Below are 18,096 nucleotides of genomic sequence, written 5' to 3' on the forward strand. Positions count from 1 at the left end.
CCACTTCCTTAAGTAGTCTGGGGCAAATATTATCAGGAGCTGGAGATTTATCCTCTTTTAATCCCATCAATTTTCCCTAAATCCATTTCTCTACTAATGCTAATTTCCTTCAGCTCCTCACTCAAACTTGTTTCTCTCAGAACTTCTGTTATATTATTCATATTCTCCATTGTGAAGACTGAAGCAAAGTACAAATTTAAATCTTTGCCCATTTCCTTTTTCCCTGTTATGAATTCTCCTGTTTCTGACTGTAAGAGGCGTATATCTGGTTTTTTCAATCTATTTCTCTATAGAAACTTTTACAGTCAATTTTTATGTTCCCAGTTAGCTTCCTTTCTTACTCCATTTTTCCCTTCTTAATCAATCCATTGGCCATCCTTTGCCAAATTTTAAACTGCTCCCAATCCTCGGGCCTATTGTTTTTACATGCTAATTTTTATGCTTATTCTTTGAATCTGATACTATCTCTAATTTTCTTTGTAAGTCATAGTTTGGTCACGATTCCCTTACCACTCTTGCACCAAACAGGAATGAACAATTTCTGGAGTTCACCTATTCGCTCTTTAAATGCCTATCATTGCCTGTCCACTGTCTTTCCTTTCAATAATGTTTCCTAGTCCATCATGGCCAATTAATGCTTCATACTATCATTGTTACTTTCACTGAGATACAAAACCCTTGTCTCAGAATCAACTACATCATTATCCACCTTGACAAAGAATTCTACTATATTATGGTCACTTGTCCCCAAGAGTTTTCTTACAACTAGATTGCCAACTAATCCTTTCTCATTGCACAACACCCAATCCAAGATGGCCTGTTCCCTTGTTGGTTCCTCAACATATTGCTGCAGAAAACCATCTCATGTACATTCTAGAAATTCCTCCTTGATTATACTGTGACTCATTTGACTCTCCCAAACTAAATGCAGATTAAAGTCTTCAATATCGTATCAGTATCATCTTTGATCAACAACCCCACTCTCCGAAGCCCATTTTTTCCATCATTTGGCTCTGGCATGACATCCAGTGACATTCTTAGGCCTCATTTGAGTTTCATACTGGCAGCAGCGTGATGGTGCCAGCCTCTGATGGGCCTCCAACTCTTGGCAAATTGGACTTCCACCCCAGGATGTTTGTTCCAAGGAGAAGGTTTGCTGATGGCCAAATGACTGCCTGAAAGTGGAACAAGATACTTGTGTGGGCCTTCCCACAAAAAGGCCCCATTGCCAGAAGAGAGACTCCATCACCTTCACAAGATTCCAACAATACTTTACTTTCCATCCATTGCTGTACTTGATTTCAGTTTTCTCTTTCTTTTTATGTTTTCTGTTGCACTTTGTGTTTGTTGCCAGTGGGGTTCCTCTGAAGAAGAAACACATGTAATTTAAATGTATACTCTGTTTCTCCCTCCATGGATGCTGCCAGACCTGCTTAGTTTTTCCATCATTTTCTGTTTTACTTGAAAAGCGTAGTTCTGCTAGGGCTCTTCCATTTTTTTCCATCTTTGGGAATGTCCGATTTGCCATATCAGGAGTGGTGCCTCTGCCTCCACCCCTTCCCCTCCAATCCCCACAGAGAAAATAACAGTGAGTGTTGTGGGATCAGCAGGGGCAGTGGGGGCGGGAGAAGTGAATCATCTGTATGTGAGCGAGAGACTGGGGAGTGCCTTGAACAGGGCATACAGTCTTCCTATTCAATTCTTTCTTGTGATTACTATTTATTTTACTGTTGTTTTACTGTTCATTTTCACAGACACACTCTGCAAGGCCAAAAATTTTACAGAAACTGTCAAGATTAAATCCTGTGAAGAAGTTGATGTTGAACTCCAAAAATGTGAAGGATATTGTGGAGGATCAGCCGAGTAAGTAGTATTTTCCCAAGCTATGTTATTTAAATAGGAAATATTATCAACTGCTGAGAAGTGAATAATTCAAAGAATGTTAACATAACTAGAAAATGAATGAGTGCCTATGTTCCTTAACTGTGAAAAAATGGAAAGGGCTATTCTGGTGAACCAGTATTCACATCAATTTTATTGATTTTTGTGTTGACTGTCCCAGTATTATGGCGTCAGATGTTGCTTTCAACCTAATCAAAAGACCACATTAAGGACCTTTCTTAGAACTTAAGTCCTGGCCTATAAAACCCAGAATTTCCTATTTGTTGTCAATTGAGTTGTCATCTCTTTGTTGCTTCTTGTCCTCTTTCACACATTGAGAAGGGGAAAGAAAGCCTTCTGAAGCCAAAAATGAGGGTTGAATAAAAAATAACAATCAGAAGATGAATCCAAGCAAAAACAAATGAAGTTTTGTTGTAAGGGAGGATAAAGAATTGTTTAATTTATACATCTAAAGCTGATAGTGGTCTTTCCATCAACTTGCATGTATTTACTATTGTTTAGTAGCCCTATGCATCCATTTCATTTGAACCGAATTTACATCTGATGCTCTGAATGGCGAAGAATAGTGTTTGATCTATTTTTCCCTTGTTTGAGGCAATTTCCTTATCTGTCAAAAATTATGGTAAAAAAATGAGCAAATACTAAAGTGGATATAATTATGAACCCAAAATTGTATTAATTATAGAACACTATTTGCATTAATTGGATTATCCAGCCCCTCCATGGCATGTTTTTCAGCAGCAAAAGCAGCGAATCATTGGATGCTGGCAGAATCTTCCAGTCCTGCCAGTCGTTGCGTCACTTACCTGTCCTGTTGCTGGGGAACCTGTTACAGGAGGTTGCCTCTGACAGGACCAGAAAATCTCATTGGCGGGAAGGGCTGGAAAATCACATACACATCATATTTAATCTAACTTGCATTCCAAGTTGTTTCACAAGTAAATATATAGAAACCGCTGCCCAATCAGGAATTGAGAATGTGGAAGGACAGTCTTAGTCAATGAGATGGGTCATTAGGAATTTATTAAAGGTGGAGTTGAGAAAAGCCATGATGTGGAGATATTAGTGTTGGAGTGGGGTGGGCAGAGTAAGAAGTCTCACAACACCATGAAGGAGCAGTGTTCTGAAAGCTCATGCTATTAAATAAACCTATTGGACTTTAACCTGGTGTTATGAGACTCCTTACTGAGTTGGGAAAAGAAAGACTTTTATTTAAATAACACTGTTCATGACCTTAGGATGCCCCAAAGCACTTGACAACTCAGTTAAACATTTCTGAAGTGGAGTCATTGTTGCGAAGTTGAGTCGAGCAATTGTACATTGGAAGGGTAGGAAGTTAGAATTTGGTGTTGGTAAGGATGGTAAAATTGTAAAATGCTAGTGGCGGGGGAGGGGGGAGGGGAAGTGCATTGTATGATCCTTTAAAAGGTGCTGCTTTTCTTGTGCTTAGAGAGTTAAAAATAACACAAGTACATAGGGAGCCCCAAACTGAAATATTAGTATCGAAAGGCCAAGCAGCAGTTTCTCGCGAGACAACAAACTTCTGAATTTAGCCGATCAATTTGAATCAGGCATTTAGACATCAAGAACCTATTAAATTTAAACCTGATGGTTTTGACAACTAGAACCAACCCTATTGTGGGAAATACTCATATGTCATAAGAACATAAGAAATAGGAGCAGGAGTAGGCCAACTAGCCCTTCGAGCCTGCCCCGCCATTCAATAAGATCATGGCTGATCTGTCGTGGCTCAGTTCCACTTTCCCGCCCTCTCCCCATAACCCTTAATCCCCTCTCTTATCAAAAACCCATCAACCCACGTCTTAAAAATATTTAGCGAGGTAGCCTCCACCACTTCAACGGGCGGAGAATTCCAGAGATTCACCACCCTTTGAGTGAAGAAGTTCCTCCTCAACTCTGTTCTAAACTGCCCCCCCCCCCCCCTTTATCTTGAGGCTGTGCCCCCTAGTCCTACTATCCTTTCTGAGCGGGAAGAGTCTCTCCACCTCTCTCCTATCCAAACCATTCATCATCTTATACGTCTCAATGAGATCTCCCCTCTTTCTTCTAAACTCTAACGAGTACAAGCCTAATTTATTCAGCCTCTCCTCATAGCTCAACCCCCTCAACTCCGGCATCAGCCTAGTAAACCTCCTCTGCACTCCCTCCAAGGCCAAAATATCCTTGCGTAAGTACGGCGCCCAAAACTGCACACAGTACTCCAGCTGCGGCCTCACCAATGCCCTATACAGCTGCAGCAAGACCTCCCTACTTTTATATTCAATCCCCCTCGCGATGAAGGCCAGCATCCCATTCGCCTTCCTGACCACCTGCTGCACCTGCAAGCTGGGTTTTTGCGACTCATGCACAAGGACCCCGAGGTCCCTCTGCACCGTCGCCTGCTGCAGTTTTTCTCCACATAAGTAATAATCCTTCCTACCATTCTTCCTACCAAAGTGGACCACCTCACACTTGCCAACATTAAATTCCATTTGCCATTTCCTGGCCCATTCGCCCAGCCTATCTAGATCCTTCTGTAGACTCTCCCCACCCTCCGCACAATTTGCCTTTCCATCAATTTTGGTGTCATTAGCAAATTTCGACACCCTACACTCGGTTCCCTCCTCCAGATCATCTATATAAATGGTAAATAGCTGAGGCCCCAGCACCGACCCCTGGGGCACTCCACTAGTCACCATCCGCCAATCCGAATAGCACCCGTTGACCCCCACTCTCTGCCTCCTATTTGACAACCAGTCCTCTATCCATGCTAATACCCTACCCCCAACTCCATGCCCCCTGACCTTCTGCAATAACATCTTGTGAGGTACCTTGTCAAACGCCTTCTGAAAATCAAGAAAGACCACATCCACCGGCTCTCCTCTATCCACCGCCCTAGACACATCCTCATAGAACTCCAGTAAATTTGTCAGACACGACTTCCCTTTAACGAAACTGTGCTGCGTCTGCTCTATCAAGCAGTTCCCCTCAAGATGCCTCGCTATTTCCTCCTTGATGACGGATTCTAACATTTTACCTACAGCAGACGTTAAACTAACAGGCCTATAATTCCCCGCCTTTTGCCTGGCACCCTTCTTAAACAACGGTGTAACATCAGCCATTTTCCAATCTTCCGGCACTTCCCCGGAATCCAGCGACGTCTGGAAAATAACCACCAAGGCATCCACTATCACCTCCGCCATTTCTTTCAGGACCCTCGGATGCATTCCATCCGGTCCTGGGGACTTGTCCACAATCAGCCCCTCCAGTCTGTCGAGCACCACCTCTCTAGTAACAGTAATGTCATCGAGACCCTCCAGTCCTACCACCTTTCCATCTCTAACACCCGGCAAATTATTCACGTCCTCCTCCGTGAAGACCGAAACAAAAAAGTTGTTCAAGACCTCAGCCGTATCCCCATCCCCTACCACTAAGTCCCCCTTCTCATCCTCTAAGGGACCAACGTTCACCCTAGCCAGCCTCTTCCTTTTTATATATTTATAAAATCTCTTGCTATCCTTTTTTATATTAAGCGCTAGCCCAGCTTCATAGTTTCTCCTACCCTTCTTTATCAACTTCTTTGTCAATCTTTGTTGACATTTAAACCTCTCCCAATCCTCTTCTCGTCCACTACTCTTAGCTACTCTAAACGCCTCCGCTTTTAATTTAACACTTTCCTTCACCTCCTTCGTTATCAAGAAGGGGACAGTGGGAGAAAAAGAGAGAGCAACTGCAACCTGCTAGAGCTAATAGCTCTCAGCTCTCAACTTTCGAGAGAAAGAGAATTGCAGCTCTCGTAGCTTTGTCTATGCCTCAGAGAAAACACCATCTAGGCAGCAAGGGTACCAAAGAAGAAAGAAGTACCAGACAGAAGACTCAGCAGAGAAGGCCCAGAATAATCCAGAGGACACAAAACCTGGTTGTAATTTAGAGAGTGGCTAAATTCTACTTTTGTTAATGAGGGAATTTTATTTATTTGAAAAGCATACCATTAGAATCTTGTTTTATTCAGGAATAGATAATAGCTAGAAGGGATTTATTTCATTTATTAATAGTTTGGTTTGTTTGTTCACTTTTAGTTTAATAAATAAGTTGTTATGTTTTGATTTTAGAGAGAGTGTCAGGGATTTATTTTGTAATTAACCACTAGAAGCTGCTGAAGAGTAAGTCACACAACCTCTTTGGGTGTTTTGGTGTCAGTTCTCAGAGGGGGGAAATCAACCTCTGCTTTATAACAGTCACTGTTGGAATGTAGAGATGGAAAGTATAAGATCTAAAGAGTACAATTATTCTAACAAATATATAGCGCAAAGGGAGGAGATTGGTATAAGTATCAGGGAGAGGAAATTGATTTACAAAAGATAACAGAGATTGGGTGGCATAAAGCCATTGAGGAATTTATGGATGGTGATTTTTAAAGATCTTAAATATAAGAAGCTGGAGGACTCAGCATGAGTATGCAAAAATGAAGGTGTTTGGTGAATAGGATTTTGTGTAATACACATTTTTTTTGTCTGGCACACTTTTGGACAATTTGGAATCTTTTGAGATCAAGAATTAGTGTATTAGAATAGCCATTTCCAGAGTTAGTGAAGACATGAATAAGGGTTCAAAAGCAGAGAAGCTCACATAGAATCAAAGAAAGAAGTTTGTAGCCTTATCTCTGAATGTTGCTTCCTTTAGGAATAGCTCCCTGCTAATTTCCATTCATTGGTTCAATTGAAATTATATTTTCAAACGTTCAAAATATTGCTAATGGTAGCTCATGAAAAATATACAACAATTTAAATAAAAGTTTTACATTTTTAGTATCATGAACTGATGTTTGTGGTTGCTCCCCTGTGACGGGTGGTTTTATCATCTTTCAGATATGATATTGTCTTAGGCAGAATGAAACACAAGTGTACATGCTGTCATGAAGCTGAAACAGAAGAAAGACAATTAGAACTTCAATGTGACGTTTTACCTCAGACCCTCAAATATATTTACATCAAATCATGTACATGCAATGAATGTAAATATGAAGAATAATTAATGTTGCAGCAATGGATTCATTCATCGAATGCAACCTGTGTAGATGATTTGGAAATAATCCAAATGGGGAAAATTGTTCTTGCATTGTAGTGCTAACTTGATCTTAATAATATGATGCATGGCAAGAATGTGAAAATCTAGTTTCAAGTGAAATATTCCTCTGTTATCTGAGGTTTGGGGAATCTTTTGTTTCTGTTGCAAACCTGTTGATTTTAATGTACTTATAAATGATAATAAATTCCTTTACAAATAATAGAATCTAAGTGGTATTTTTCTTATTCCAAGTTTTGATGTGTTTTAGCCCAAAATTTACAGAAAGTATTTAGTTGCGAGGCTGTGGGTTTAAGTTGAACTCCAGAGACTTGAACAAATAGTTAAGGCAAAAGCAAAAAATTTGGACCTGTATTTCTAACAACATTCCCTCTCACTGCTGTATATAAAAGTCAAAAGGTATGCTGTTACAATGATCACTGAAGTGGCATCTTGACTGGAAGATAATCAGGGCCACGCAGTGTAAACCATTGGCTTCTTTCAGTTCAGGATTCATATACCAGTGATATCTGACAGCTTCTTCTGAGTATCATTTTGGTCACCCAAACACCATTAGTACTTTGAACTTCTCTTTCCAAAATACTGTCCTATGTTTTTCTATCCCTTTTCCCAACTAAGCTCTGTTACTTTGGCAAAATCCTCCCCACGTCCTAGTCAACATAGCATTTCCCTCTCCTCCTTCGCCCTCCCACTTCATTATTTCTTTTGCTTTTCTCTACTTCTGCCATGATTTTCACCTTTGTCCTCTGATTTGAATCTCTGCCACACCAATTCAATTATCTCTCCACCCTCCAATTACTCGGCATTACATTTGATTGTAACTTTCTGTGTTCAAGGTGCCCCCATGATGCAGGCCCAGAGAACAATCGCTCTGCCTGAACAGGTAGTCCTGACATTTGACCCAAGGCAAAGATGTTTCATGCAATAAAACATGGAAGTAAAGGATATCAGTAAAATTTGTCCAAACTAGTCTGTAACCTAAAATGGAACTCCAGTATTACTTGTGCTAGTATTACTGTTCTTTACTGGCATTTGAAAATTTTGAACTGGTTTTTGTTTCATTGCTGGCAACAGCCTTCAGATAACTGCTTGAAGGGAAAGCAAATAGTGGGGCTGGGTCTGGGAGATGGCAACCAGTAGTGGAAGTTGGGAGGTGAAGTGCGGTGGGGAGCACGGGGTGACAGTATCACCTGGAAGAGGAAACCTAATCAGAAGGAGAGCAACCAGAGGAGTGCCAACTAGTGAAAGGAAGAATTGGAAAGGGAGGTAGGCAACTGGAAAACTTCTCAAGAAGCCAAATGACCTACCCGGGTTCTGAGTTCATATGCTCATTCAAATGCAGAGAAGTTTATGCTGGAATTGTATGAAAGGAAAATTCTGTGGATGCTGGAAATATTCAGCAGTTCAGGCAGCATCTACGGTGAGAAACAAAGGGGGCAATTCTCCCAAAAGACCTGAATCTCCGCACTCTGTACAATTATGCATCTCATTAAAAACCCAGAGGTGGGGGTCGGGACCTATTCATGCTGGAGTCTGACAGTTCTGGAACTCTGCGCGTGATGTGGAGATGCCGGCGTTGGACTGGGGTAAACACAGTCTGTTGTCAGACTTCTTACTCTGTGCATGTACAGTGATCCCAATGGCAATTTCCCCATTTGCAGGCCAACCCTGGGCCATCCACTGTGCTGTCTGTTCAGCCCCTCCCCCATGGCCCGATCATGGTCTCCACAACAATTCCTGGGCCAACCCTGGCCCCTCCCTCCCCGGAGTGCCTGATGTCCAGCCCACCCCTCCCCAGCAGAGGCAATGAACCCAACCCCCTCACCCCAGCAGACCTCCTCACACTCACCCCCCACTGACCCAGCCCAGGGTCAGACCCATCGGGAGGTAGACTGCCCTGTAGGAGGCAGGCCCCCCCAGCAGACCCCCCCCCCCCCCATCCTCAGCCCACCCCGAATGCTGGCCAAACTCCAGCCCAGACCAATTCCAATGCTGAATAGCAGTGCGACCCTCCACCCCAACTGATCGCCCCTATGCCCCACAATAGGCTCTGCTTCTTTGGCACTGACCGATGCCTGGTGGGCAGTGCCAAGGTCCCCTGAGGCATGGGCACTTTGCCCCTAGGGCAGTGCCAGGAGGCACAGGTTGGCACTGCCAGGTTGCCCATGCCCACGGTATATCACCACCACCCCCCCCCACACACCCGCTGCCCTACCTCCCCAGCCCCCATGGGAGGGGCCCCGGTTGCCCCCCTTCATTCCTCCAGGGTCTCCCGCTAGTTCCATGAAAGTGGGGAGCTAGTCTGAACCCCACCAGAATGAAGTTCTCCTGGTGGGGTAGGAGATTCTATCAGGACCGGCAAGTTCCCGATAATGACATGCAAAACATATTTAAACTGCATTAAAAAATGATTCAATTGACTTAACTCTCTTCCTGTCGGTTTCCAGCATGGTCTGGACTGCGGCTGTTCTCTGGCTCTAGGAGATGCGCGAGTGTTCCCTGCGTGTGTGCAAATTCCAGGAAAAGGCCGAGGACGTGATTCTCTTGACCGGACCTGCCAAAAAAGTTACAGGTCATGATGGAAGAATCAAGCCCAAAGTGTCTGTCAATGACTTTTCATCAGACTAATTAGGCCACACTAGAGTGCAGCATACAATTATGGTCCTCACATTCCAGGAGATATATAATTGCACCAGAGAGGATACTGAGGAGATTTTTGAGGAAGTTTCCTGCAATGGAGAATTTAACTGTTGCAAAAGACTGTATTGGGCTGAGTTATTTTCTTTGGAACAGAGGAGGCTGAGGGGAAATATAATTATTCCTGGCAAAAGAAGTAGTGATACGGAATTGGTTTAAGGTATGCCATGGTTTTGCGTGAAATGTTTGGGAAAGAGGTAGTGCCCATGGCCTTAGATGGATCAGAAATCTTGGCAGCCAAGCTGAAGAAAGGCCTTCCTGCTGACCATATCTCCTGAAGGTTCCTCATTTCAGCCTCATTATCCTCATCACCTGCCTGCCCAAGCTCTGCTAGATTCTTCTTCCGAGGCAGATGCACTCTGCCTCAGCCTATTCTACTCCAGTGGTTCCCCGCCAGAGAGAACAAGATTACTACAATGAATGATACTTGCTCTCGCAGATATTGTAGGACCCTCCTGCAGCAATCCAGGCATTGGAAGCTAATTTTCAGCAGACCTGTTATCCTCTCCACTGCTGCCCTTGTTGCTATGTAGTAGTGATTCATTCTTTTCTCTACCTCTGTCCTCAGTGGCATGAGACGCATCATCAGCCACCTTTTCAAGAGATCTCCCTTGTCAGCCATTCATGAACTGCTTTGGCACTTCTGAGTGTCTCAGTATGTAGGCATTGTGGGAGTTGCCAGTGTACCTCTCAGTACTATGGAATCCAGGTTCTTTGGTCACAAACAAGTTGAGCAATCATGGAGTGAAACCTCTTCTGTAAGGAATTTTCTGGGGTGACCCATTGGGGTCGTGTGCTCTGCTGATCTGAACCAACACAGAGCCCATGAAAGACGGCATGTAGTTAAAGAGTGAATTGAAGTTTATTGCCAACGCGTGCATCAGAAGAAAAGATAGTCTGCAAGCGCTGGTTACCCTTTCTGCTGTAACGATACAAGTATGAGATTGATACACTCTTCTGAACACTTAGATTTCCCAATCAGCTTGTCACCCAAGCTGGTGAATCCAATTACAATGTTACACATTATTATGATGTGACGAGACAGAGTACAGGACTGAGGTAGAGAATCTGGTGAACTGGTGCAGCAACAACGATCTCTCCCTCAATGTCAACAAAATGAAGGAGATTGCCATCAACTTCAGGAAGCGTAAAGCAGAACATGTCCCTGTCTACGTTAATGGGAACGAAGCAGAAAGGGTCGAGAGCTTCAAGTTTTTAGGTGTCCAGATCACCAACATCCTGTCCTTGTCCCTCCATGCTGACACTATAGTGAGGAAAGCCCAACGCCTCTACTTTCTCAGAAGACTAAGGAAATTTGGCATGTCAGCTACGACTCTCACAAACTTTTACAGATGTATCATAGAAAGCATTCTTTCTGGTTGTATCACAGCTTAGTATAGCTCCTGCTCTGCCCAAGACTGCAAGGAACTACAAAAGGTCGTGAATATAGCCCAATCCATCACGCAAACCAGCCTCCCATCCATTGACTCTGTCTACACTTCCCACTGCCTCAGCAAAGCAGCCAATATAATTAAGGACCCCACTCACCCCAGACATTCTCTCTTCCACCTTTTTCCGTCGGGAAAAAGATACAAAAGTCTGAGGTCATGTACCAATCAACTCAAGAACAGTTCCTTCCTTGCTGCTGTCAGAGTTTTGGATGGACTCACCTTGCACTAAGTTGATCTTTCTCTACACCCAGGCTATGACTGTAACACTACATTCTGCATTCTCTCGTTTCCTTCTCTATGAACAATACATTTTGTCCGTATAGTGTGCAAGAAACAATACTTTTCACTGTATGTTAATACACCTGACAATAATAAATCAAATCAAATCAAATCTTAGCCAATAACAATCTACTTATAGAATTTAGAGGTTTACAGCGTGGAAACAGGCCCTTTGGCCCAACTTGTCCATGCTGCCCTTTTTTTTTGAAAACCCCTAAGCTAATCCCAATTGTCCACATTTGGCCCATATCCCTCTTTGTCCATCGTACCCATGTAACTGTCTAATTGCTTTTTAAAAGACAAAATTGTACCCGCCTCTACTACTACCTCTCGTAGCTTGTTCCAGACACTCACCATCCTCAGTGTGAAAGAATTGCCCCTCTGGACACTTTTGTATCTCTTCACTCTCATCTCAAACCTATGCCCTCTAGTTTTAGACTCTCCTACCTTTGGGAAAAGATGTTGATTATCTGGCTGATCTGTGCCCCTAATTAATTTATAAGACCTCTATAAGATCACCCCTCAGCCTCCTACGTTCCAGAGAAAAAAGTCCCAGTCTATCCAGCCCCTCCTTATAACTCAATCCATCAAGTCCCAGTAGCATCCAGGTAAATCTTTCTAGTTTAATAATATCCTTTCTATAATAGGGTGACCAGAATTGCCACAGTATTTCAAGTGTGGCCTTACCAATGTCTTGTACAACTTCAACAAGACATTCCAACTCCTGTATTCAATGTTCTGACTGATGAAACCAAGCATGCCGAATGCCTTCTTCACCACTCTGTCTACCTGCAACTCCACTTTCAAAGAGCTATGGACATGTACCCCTAGATCTCTTTATTCTGTAACTCTCCCCAATGCCCTATCATTAACTGAGTAAGTCCTGCCCTGGTTCAATCTACCAAAATGCATCACCTCGCATTTGTCTAAATTAAACTCCATCTGCCATTCGTCAGCCCACTGGCCCAATTGATCAAGGTCCCGTTGCAATTGGAGATAACTTTCTTCATTGTCCACAATGCCACCAATCTTAGTGTCATCTGCAAACTTACTAACCATGCCTCCTACGTTCTCATCCAAATCATTAATATAAATGACAAATAACAATGGACCCAGCACTAGTCCCTTTATTTGCATATAGTAATTATAGTAATTTTAAAATAAAGGGCTTTTATACTATAATATTACCCTCCTTCACCTTCCTATCAACAATAGCACCCTGCTAGCTGGTTGGAGCCTCAATGACCACATGAGTGCAAAAGAAAACAGTGAAAACAATCACAATACTCTAGTCTAAGTCCACACCAATCTCTCAATAGTTCCTACCAGCTCAGCCTGTCTTTGCTTCTGCCCCCTTTTATCCTGCTCTTGGATGACTAAGGGCCTGATTTTACCAACAATTTGCGCCTGTTTCCGTGCGCTAAATCGTGGTAAAGTCGGGTGTGAGGCCTTTATCGCGATTTGCACCCGACTCTCCGCAGATCACCATTTTGCCGAGACCCACGAATGGTGGGGATCTGTTCTGCTTCCAGGTCGGATGCAACGACGATTTAAATGTATTTCCATGCATTTAAATTGAATTAATGAACTGCCCGCCAAAATCTATCAGCATTTCTCCCTTTACGGCCTCTTTTACTAATCCGGAACCACGCTTTTAGGAACCTGATTGTTGTCTGGTGGTGGGGGTGGAAGGAGGTGGGTCAGATGTTCTTCTGGAGGGGAGGCGGAGTGAGGCCAGACCATTCTCTGGGGTGTGGGGGGGCAGTGAGGCAAGTTTGTTGTCGGGGGAGGGGGGTGATAGTGAGGCCTGATCCTTGTCTTGGGGGGAGGAGGGAGGCAGGTCAGATGGATCTCTGGTTTGGGGGTGGGGGGGAGAGCAGATGGATCTTTGGTGGGGGGGGGGGTGGGGCGCAGGGGGTCCTGCTGCCACTCTGCAGGCGACCTGGGGGAGCAGGGGGGTGCTGTGGGGAAGGGAGCAAGAGTGGCAGTCGGTCTGGGTAGTGGAGGTGCGGATAAGGGGGACAGTGATATGTGTGTGTGTGTCCCTTATCCACCAACCTCCAGTACCCACACACATCTTAATTCCTCTGCTGCCTTAATTTTTTATCTGATGAGTTTGACAATTGTTTTCATGTATTTGTTCAGAAGGTTTCATCCATTATTGTTTCTCGCTAACTGAAATTTCTAATATTCAAAGTCAGACTTTATTTTTTAAATGTGATAACTCACAGTTAAGACTCCTGTTTTCCTTGAATGATGATTTCTGTTGATGTTTCCATTCGAGTTTTCCCTTGAAAGCTTGGGACTCTCAAAAACCTCATGACAATTGTTCAATGCTTCTAATCACACTGTGCATTCTGAATTCACCAAAAATCTGGAATGAAAAGTCTAATAAAGCCATTGTAGTAAAAAATCTATCTGGTTCACTAATGTCCCTTTAGGGAAGGAAATCTGCCATCGATACTGGGTCTGGCCTACGCATGACTCAAAGTTCACAACAATATTCATTGTTCCTGTGGAGCAGCTTCGAGAGGCAGCGATTTTTGGGCGTGTGTGGAGGTCGCGAGTAAGGTACTTTTTCTTGTTTAAATTTTTAACTTTTTATTTCTAGTTTAAAGTCACGAGTAGCGGTGTTTTTTTTTTCTTTTTTTTGAATTAGTTAGAAACCGGAAGTCGTCACTAGGACGCTTACTGGTATTTGTTGTTTTTTCTTCGGGTCTCTGACCCTATAAATTGGCACAGAGAGGATACCCGATCCTCTACACTGATAGAGAATCCCACCCTCCCACCTCCTCTAATCTAATTATAAGTGTGTGGGAAGTTTTTTTTTCTTTTGTTTTCTTTTCTGCTGGAAATTGTTTCAGAGATGGCAGTTCAGGCAGTAAGCTGCACCTCCTGTGGTATGTATGTGGTGAGGGACACCAGTAGTGTTTCTGCTGATTATACCTGTAGGAAGTGTGTAAGATTGCAGCTTCTGGAGGAGCGTGTTAAGGAGCTGGAGTTGGAATTGGAGGAACTCTGGATAATTCGGGAGGCTGGGGCGGACATCGATAGGAGTTAGAAGGAGATAGTCACTCCTAGAAATGAGTCTTGGGTAACTGCCAGGAAGAGGGGAAAGAAGCAATTGGGGGGACAATCCCCTGGGGCTGTTCCCCTCCAAAATAGGTTTTCTGATCTGGAGGCTACAGTTGAGGAGGAATCAACTGGAGATAGCCAAAGGGAGCAGGTCTCTGGAGGTGAGCCTGTTGTGAAGGCTCAGGTGGTTAGGGGATGTAAAAGATTGGGCCTAGTGATTGGGGACTCCACAGTTAGGGGGACGGATAGGAGAGTCAGAGGTAATGGTAGGGACTCAGGGCTGGTGTGTTGCCTCCCAGGGGCTGGGGTCCGGGATGTTTCAGAGAGGGTGTTTAGGACTCTTAAGGGAGAGGGAGATCAACCCCAAGTCATAGTTCATGTGGGGATGCATGACATAGGGAGGTTAAGGGAAGGGGATATTAAGCAGAACTTTATGGAGTTGGGGTGGAAACTTAAGGCCAAGTCGGACAGAGTGGTTATCTCGGGATTCTTGCCTGTGCCACGGGATAGTTTAGAGCGGAACAGAGAGAGGGAAAGTTTGAACTCGTGGATGAGGGGATGGTGCAGGAGGGAGGGATTCAGGTTCTTGAGCAATTGGGGCTCATTCTGGGGAAGGTGGGACCTCTACAGGAGTGATGGTCTACACCTGAATCAGAGGGGAACCAATATCTTGGGGGGAAAATTTGCAAAGGCTATGCAGGGGGGTTTAAACTGATTCGGCGGGGGGTGGGATCCTGTGTAGCGGGGGTGAAAGTGAGGGGGGCATAGATGGGGACTGCAATGCACGGCATCGTGGGGGTGAAGCGGAGCAGGGTTTGAAATGCGTATACTTTAATGCGAGGAGTATTCGCAATAAAGTGGATGAACTTGCAGCGTGGATCAGTACCTGGGACTTTGATGTTGTGGCCATTTCAGAGACATGGATAGAGCAGGGTCAGGAATGGTTGTTGCAGGTTCCGGGGTTCAAATGTTTCAGTCGGAGCAGAGAAAGAGGTAGAAGCGGGGGAGGGGTAGCATTATTAGTCAAGGACTGTATCACGGTGTCAGAGAGGAAGTTTGATGAGGACTTGTCTGTTGAGGTAGTATGGGCTGAGATTAGAAATAGGAGAGGGGAGGTCACGCTGTTGGGAGTCTTTTATAGACCTCCTAAAAGTTCTAGAGAGGTTGAGGAAAGGATTGCGGAGACGATCCTGGATAGGAGTGAAATTAATAGGGTAATTGTTATGGGGGACTTTAACTTTACTAATATTGATTGGAATAGCTATAGCTCTAGCTCATTAGAGGGGTCAGTTTTTGTGCAAAGCGTGCAGGAAGGTTTTTTGACTCAGTATGTAGATAGGCCAACTAGAGGCGAGACTATATTGGATTTGGTGCTGGGAAATGAGCCAGACCAGGTGCTAGACTTGGAAGTTGGGGTGCATTTTGGTGATAGTGACCACAATTTGGTTACGTTCACCTTAGTGATGGAAAGGGATAGGCATGAACCTCGGGTCAGTAGTTTTAGCTGGGGGAGGGGTAATTATGAGGCTATTAGGAGAGAATTAGGAAGCATAGGTTGGACTAGGAGACTACAGGGTCTGGGAACGTCCGAAATGTGGAGTTTTTTCAAGGAGCAGCTACTGCGAGTCCTTGATAGGTATGTCCCTGTCAGGCAAGGAGGAATTGGTTGAGCTAGGGAACCATGGTGCACTAAGAAAGTTGGTTCGCTGGTTAAAAAGAAAAAGGAGGCTTATGTCCGGGTGAGACTTGAGGGCTCAGGTAGTGCACTAGAAAGCTTTAGATTGGCTAGGAGGGAGTTAAAGAGTGAGTTAAGAAGGGCTAAAAGAGGACATGAGAAGACTTTGGCTGATAGGATTAAGGAGAATCCTAAGGCGTTCTATCGATATGTTAAGAACAGAAGGTTGGTTAGGGCAAGATTGGGGCCAGTTAGAGACAGCAGTGGGAATTTGTGTGTGGAGCCGGAAGAGATTGGAGAGGCATTGAACCAATATTTCTCTTCGGTGTTCACGCAGGGGGACATAAATGTAGCTGTGGAGAACACTGGGTTACAGGGTTGTAAACTGGACAGTATTGCAGTTGATAAGGAGGATGTGCTAGATATTCTTGAGGGCTTGAAAATAGATAAGCCCCCTGGGCCAGACGGGATTTACCCTAGGATTCTCTGGGAGGCAAGAGAGGCGATTGCAGAGCCTCTGGCTCCGATCTTCAGGTCGTCGTTGGTCACAGGTATAGTGCCGGAGGATTGGAGGATGGCGAATGTTGTCCCATTGTTTAAGAAGGGGAACAGAGACTTCCCTGGGAATTATAGACCGGTGAGTCTTACTTCTGTTGTGGGTAAGGTTTTAGAAAAAATTATTAGGGATAGGATTTATAGTTATTTGGAGAGTAATGAATTGATTGGAGATAGTCAGCATGGTTTTGTGGAGGGTAGGTCGTGCCTTACTAACCTTATTGAGTTTTTTGAGAAAGTGACCAAAGAGGTGGATGGGGGTAAGGCAGTTGACGTGGTATATATGGACTTTAGTAAGGCGTTTGATAAGGTTCACCATGGAAGGCTTCTGCAGAAAATGCAGATGTATGGGATTGAAGGTGATATAGGTAATTGGATCAGGAATTGGCTGGCGGATAGGAGACAGAGGGTGGTGGTTGATGGTAAGTATTCATCATGGAGTTCAGTGGTGTGCCTCAGGGATCTGTTTTGGGGCTACTGCTGTTTGTAATTTATATAAATGATCTGGATGAGGGTATAGTTGGGTGGATTAGTAAATTTGCTGATGACACCAAAGTCGGAGGTGTGGTAGATAGTGAGGAAGGGTGTCTTAGTTTACAGGGGGACTTGGACAAGTTGCAGAGCTGGGCCGAGAGGTGGCGGATGGAGTTTAATGTGGAAAAGTGTGAGGTAATTCACTTTGGCAGGAATAACAGATGTGTAGAGTATAGGGCTAATGGTAGGACTCTGAATAGTGTGGATGAACAGAGGGATCTAGGTGTATGTGTACATAGATCCCTGAAAGTTGGGAATCAAGTAGATAGGGTTGTTAGGAAGGCATACGGTGTCTTGGCGTTTATTGGTAGGGGGATTGAATTTAGGAGTCGCAGCGTCATGTTGCAACTGTACAAGACGCTGGTGCGGCCGCACTTGGAGTATTGTGTGCAGTTCTGGTCCCCACATATAAGGAAGGATGTGGAGGCTTTGGAGAGGGTGCAGAGGAGGTTTACCAGGATGTTGCCTGGTATGGAGGGGAGGTCCTATGAGGAGAGACTGCATTTGAGGTTGTTTTCGTTAGAAAGAAGGCGGCTAAGAGGGGACCTTATTGAAACATATAAGATGATTAGAGGTTTAGATAGGGTGGACAGTGATAGTCTTTTTCCTCGGATGGAGAAAGCTAGCACGAGGGGGCATAGCTTTAAATTAAGGGGTGGTAGTTATAGGACGGATGTCAGGGGTAGGTTCTTTACCCAGAGGGTGGTGAGGGACTGGAATGCCCTGCCTGCTGCAGTTGTAAATGCGCCTAGTTTGGGGGCGTTTAAGAGATCCGTGGATAGGTTTATGGATGGAAAGGGTTTGGTTTAGGTTAGAGGGTCATTGTTTTTTAACTGGTCGGCG

General features: G+C 44.2%; 1 protein-coding gene across 1 annotated transcript in view; it reads left to right on the plus strand.

Moving 5' to 3' along the window:
* The window catches only part of LOC145355594 (uncharacterized), a 34,882-nt gene extending 27,757 nt beyond the window's left edge, over nt 1-7,125 (plus strand). Inside the window, exons 16-17 of the mRNA XM_080207844.1 lie at nt 1,755-1,863; nt 6,771-7,125. Coding sequence (XP_080063970.1) covers nt 1,755-1,863; nt 6,771-6,933 — 272 coding nt within the window. The 3' untranslated portion in view covers nt 6,934-7,125. The remainder of the gene's footprint in view (nt 1-1,754; nt 1,864-6,770) is intronic.
* The last annotated feature ends 10,971 nt before the right edge of the window (nt 7,126-18,096 follow it).

The sequence above is a fragment of the Carcharhinus amblyrhynchos genome, chromosome 19 (assembly GCF_965287045.1).
Source record: "Carcharhinus amblyrhynchos chromosome 19, sCarAmb.v2.hapA, whole genome shotgun sequence".
In the NCBI taxonomy this organism is placed as follows: Eukaryota; Metazoa; Chordata; class Chondrichthyes; order Carcharhiniformes; family Carcharhinidae; genus Carcharhinus; species Carcharhinus amblyrhynchos.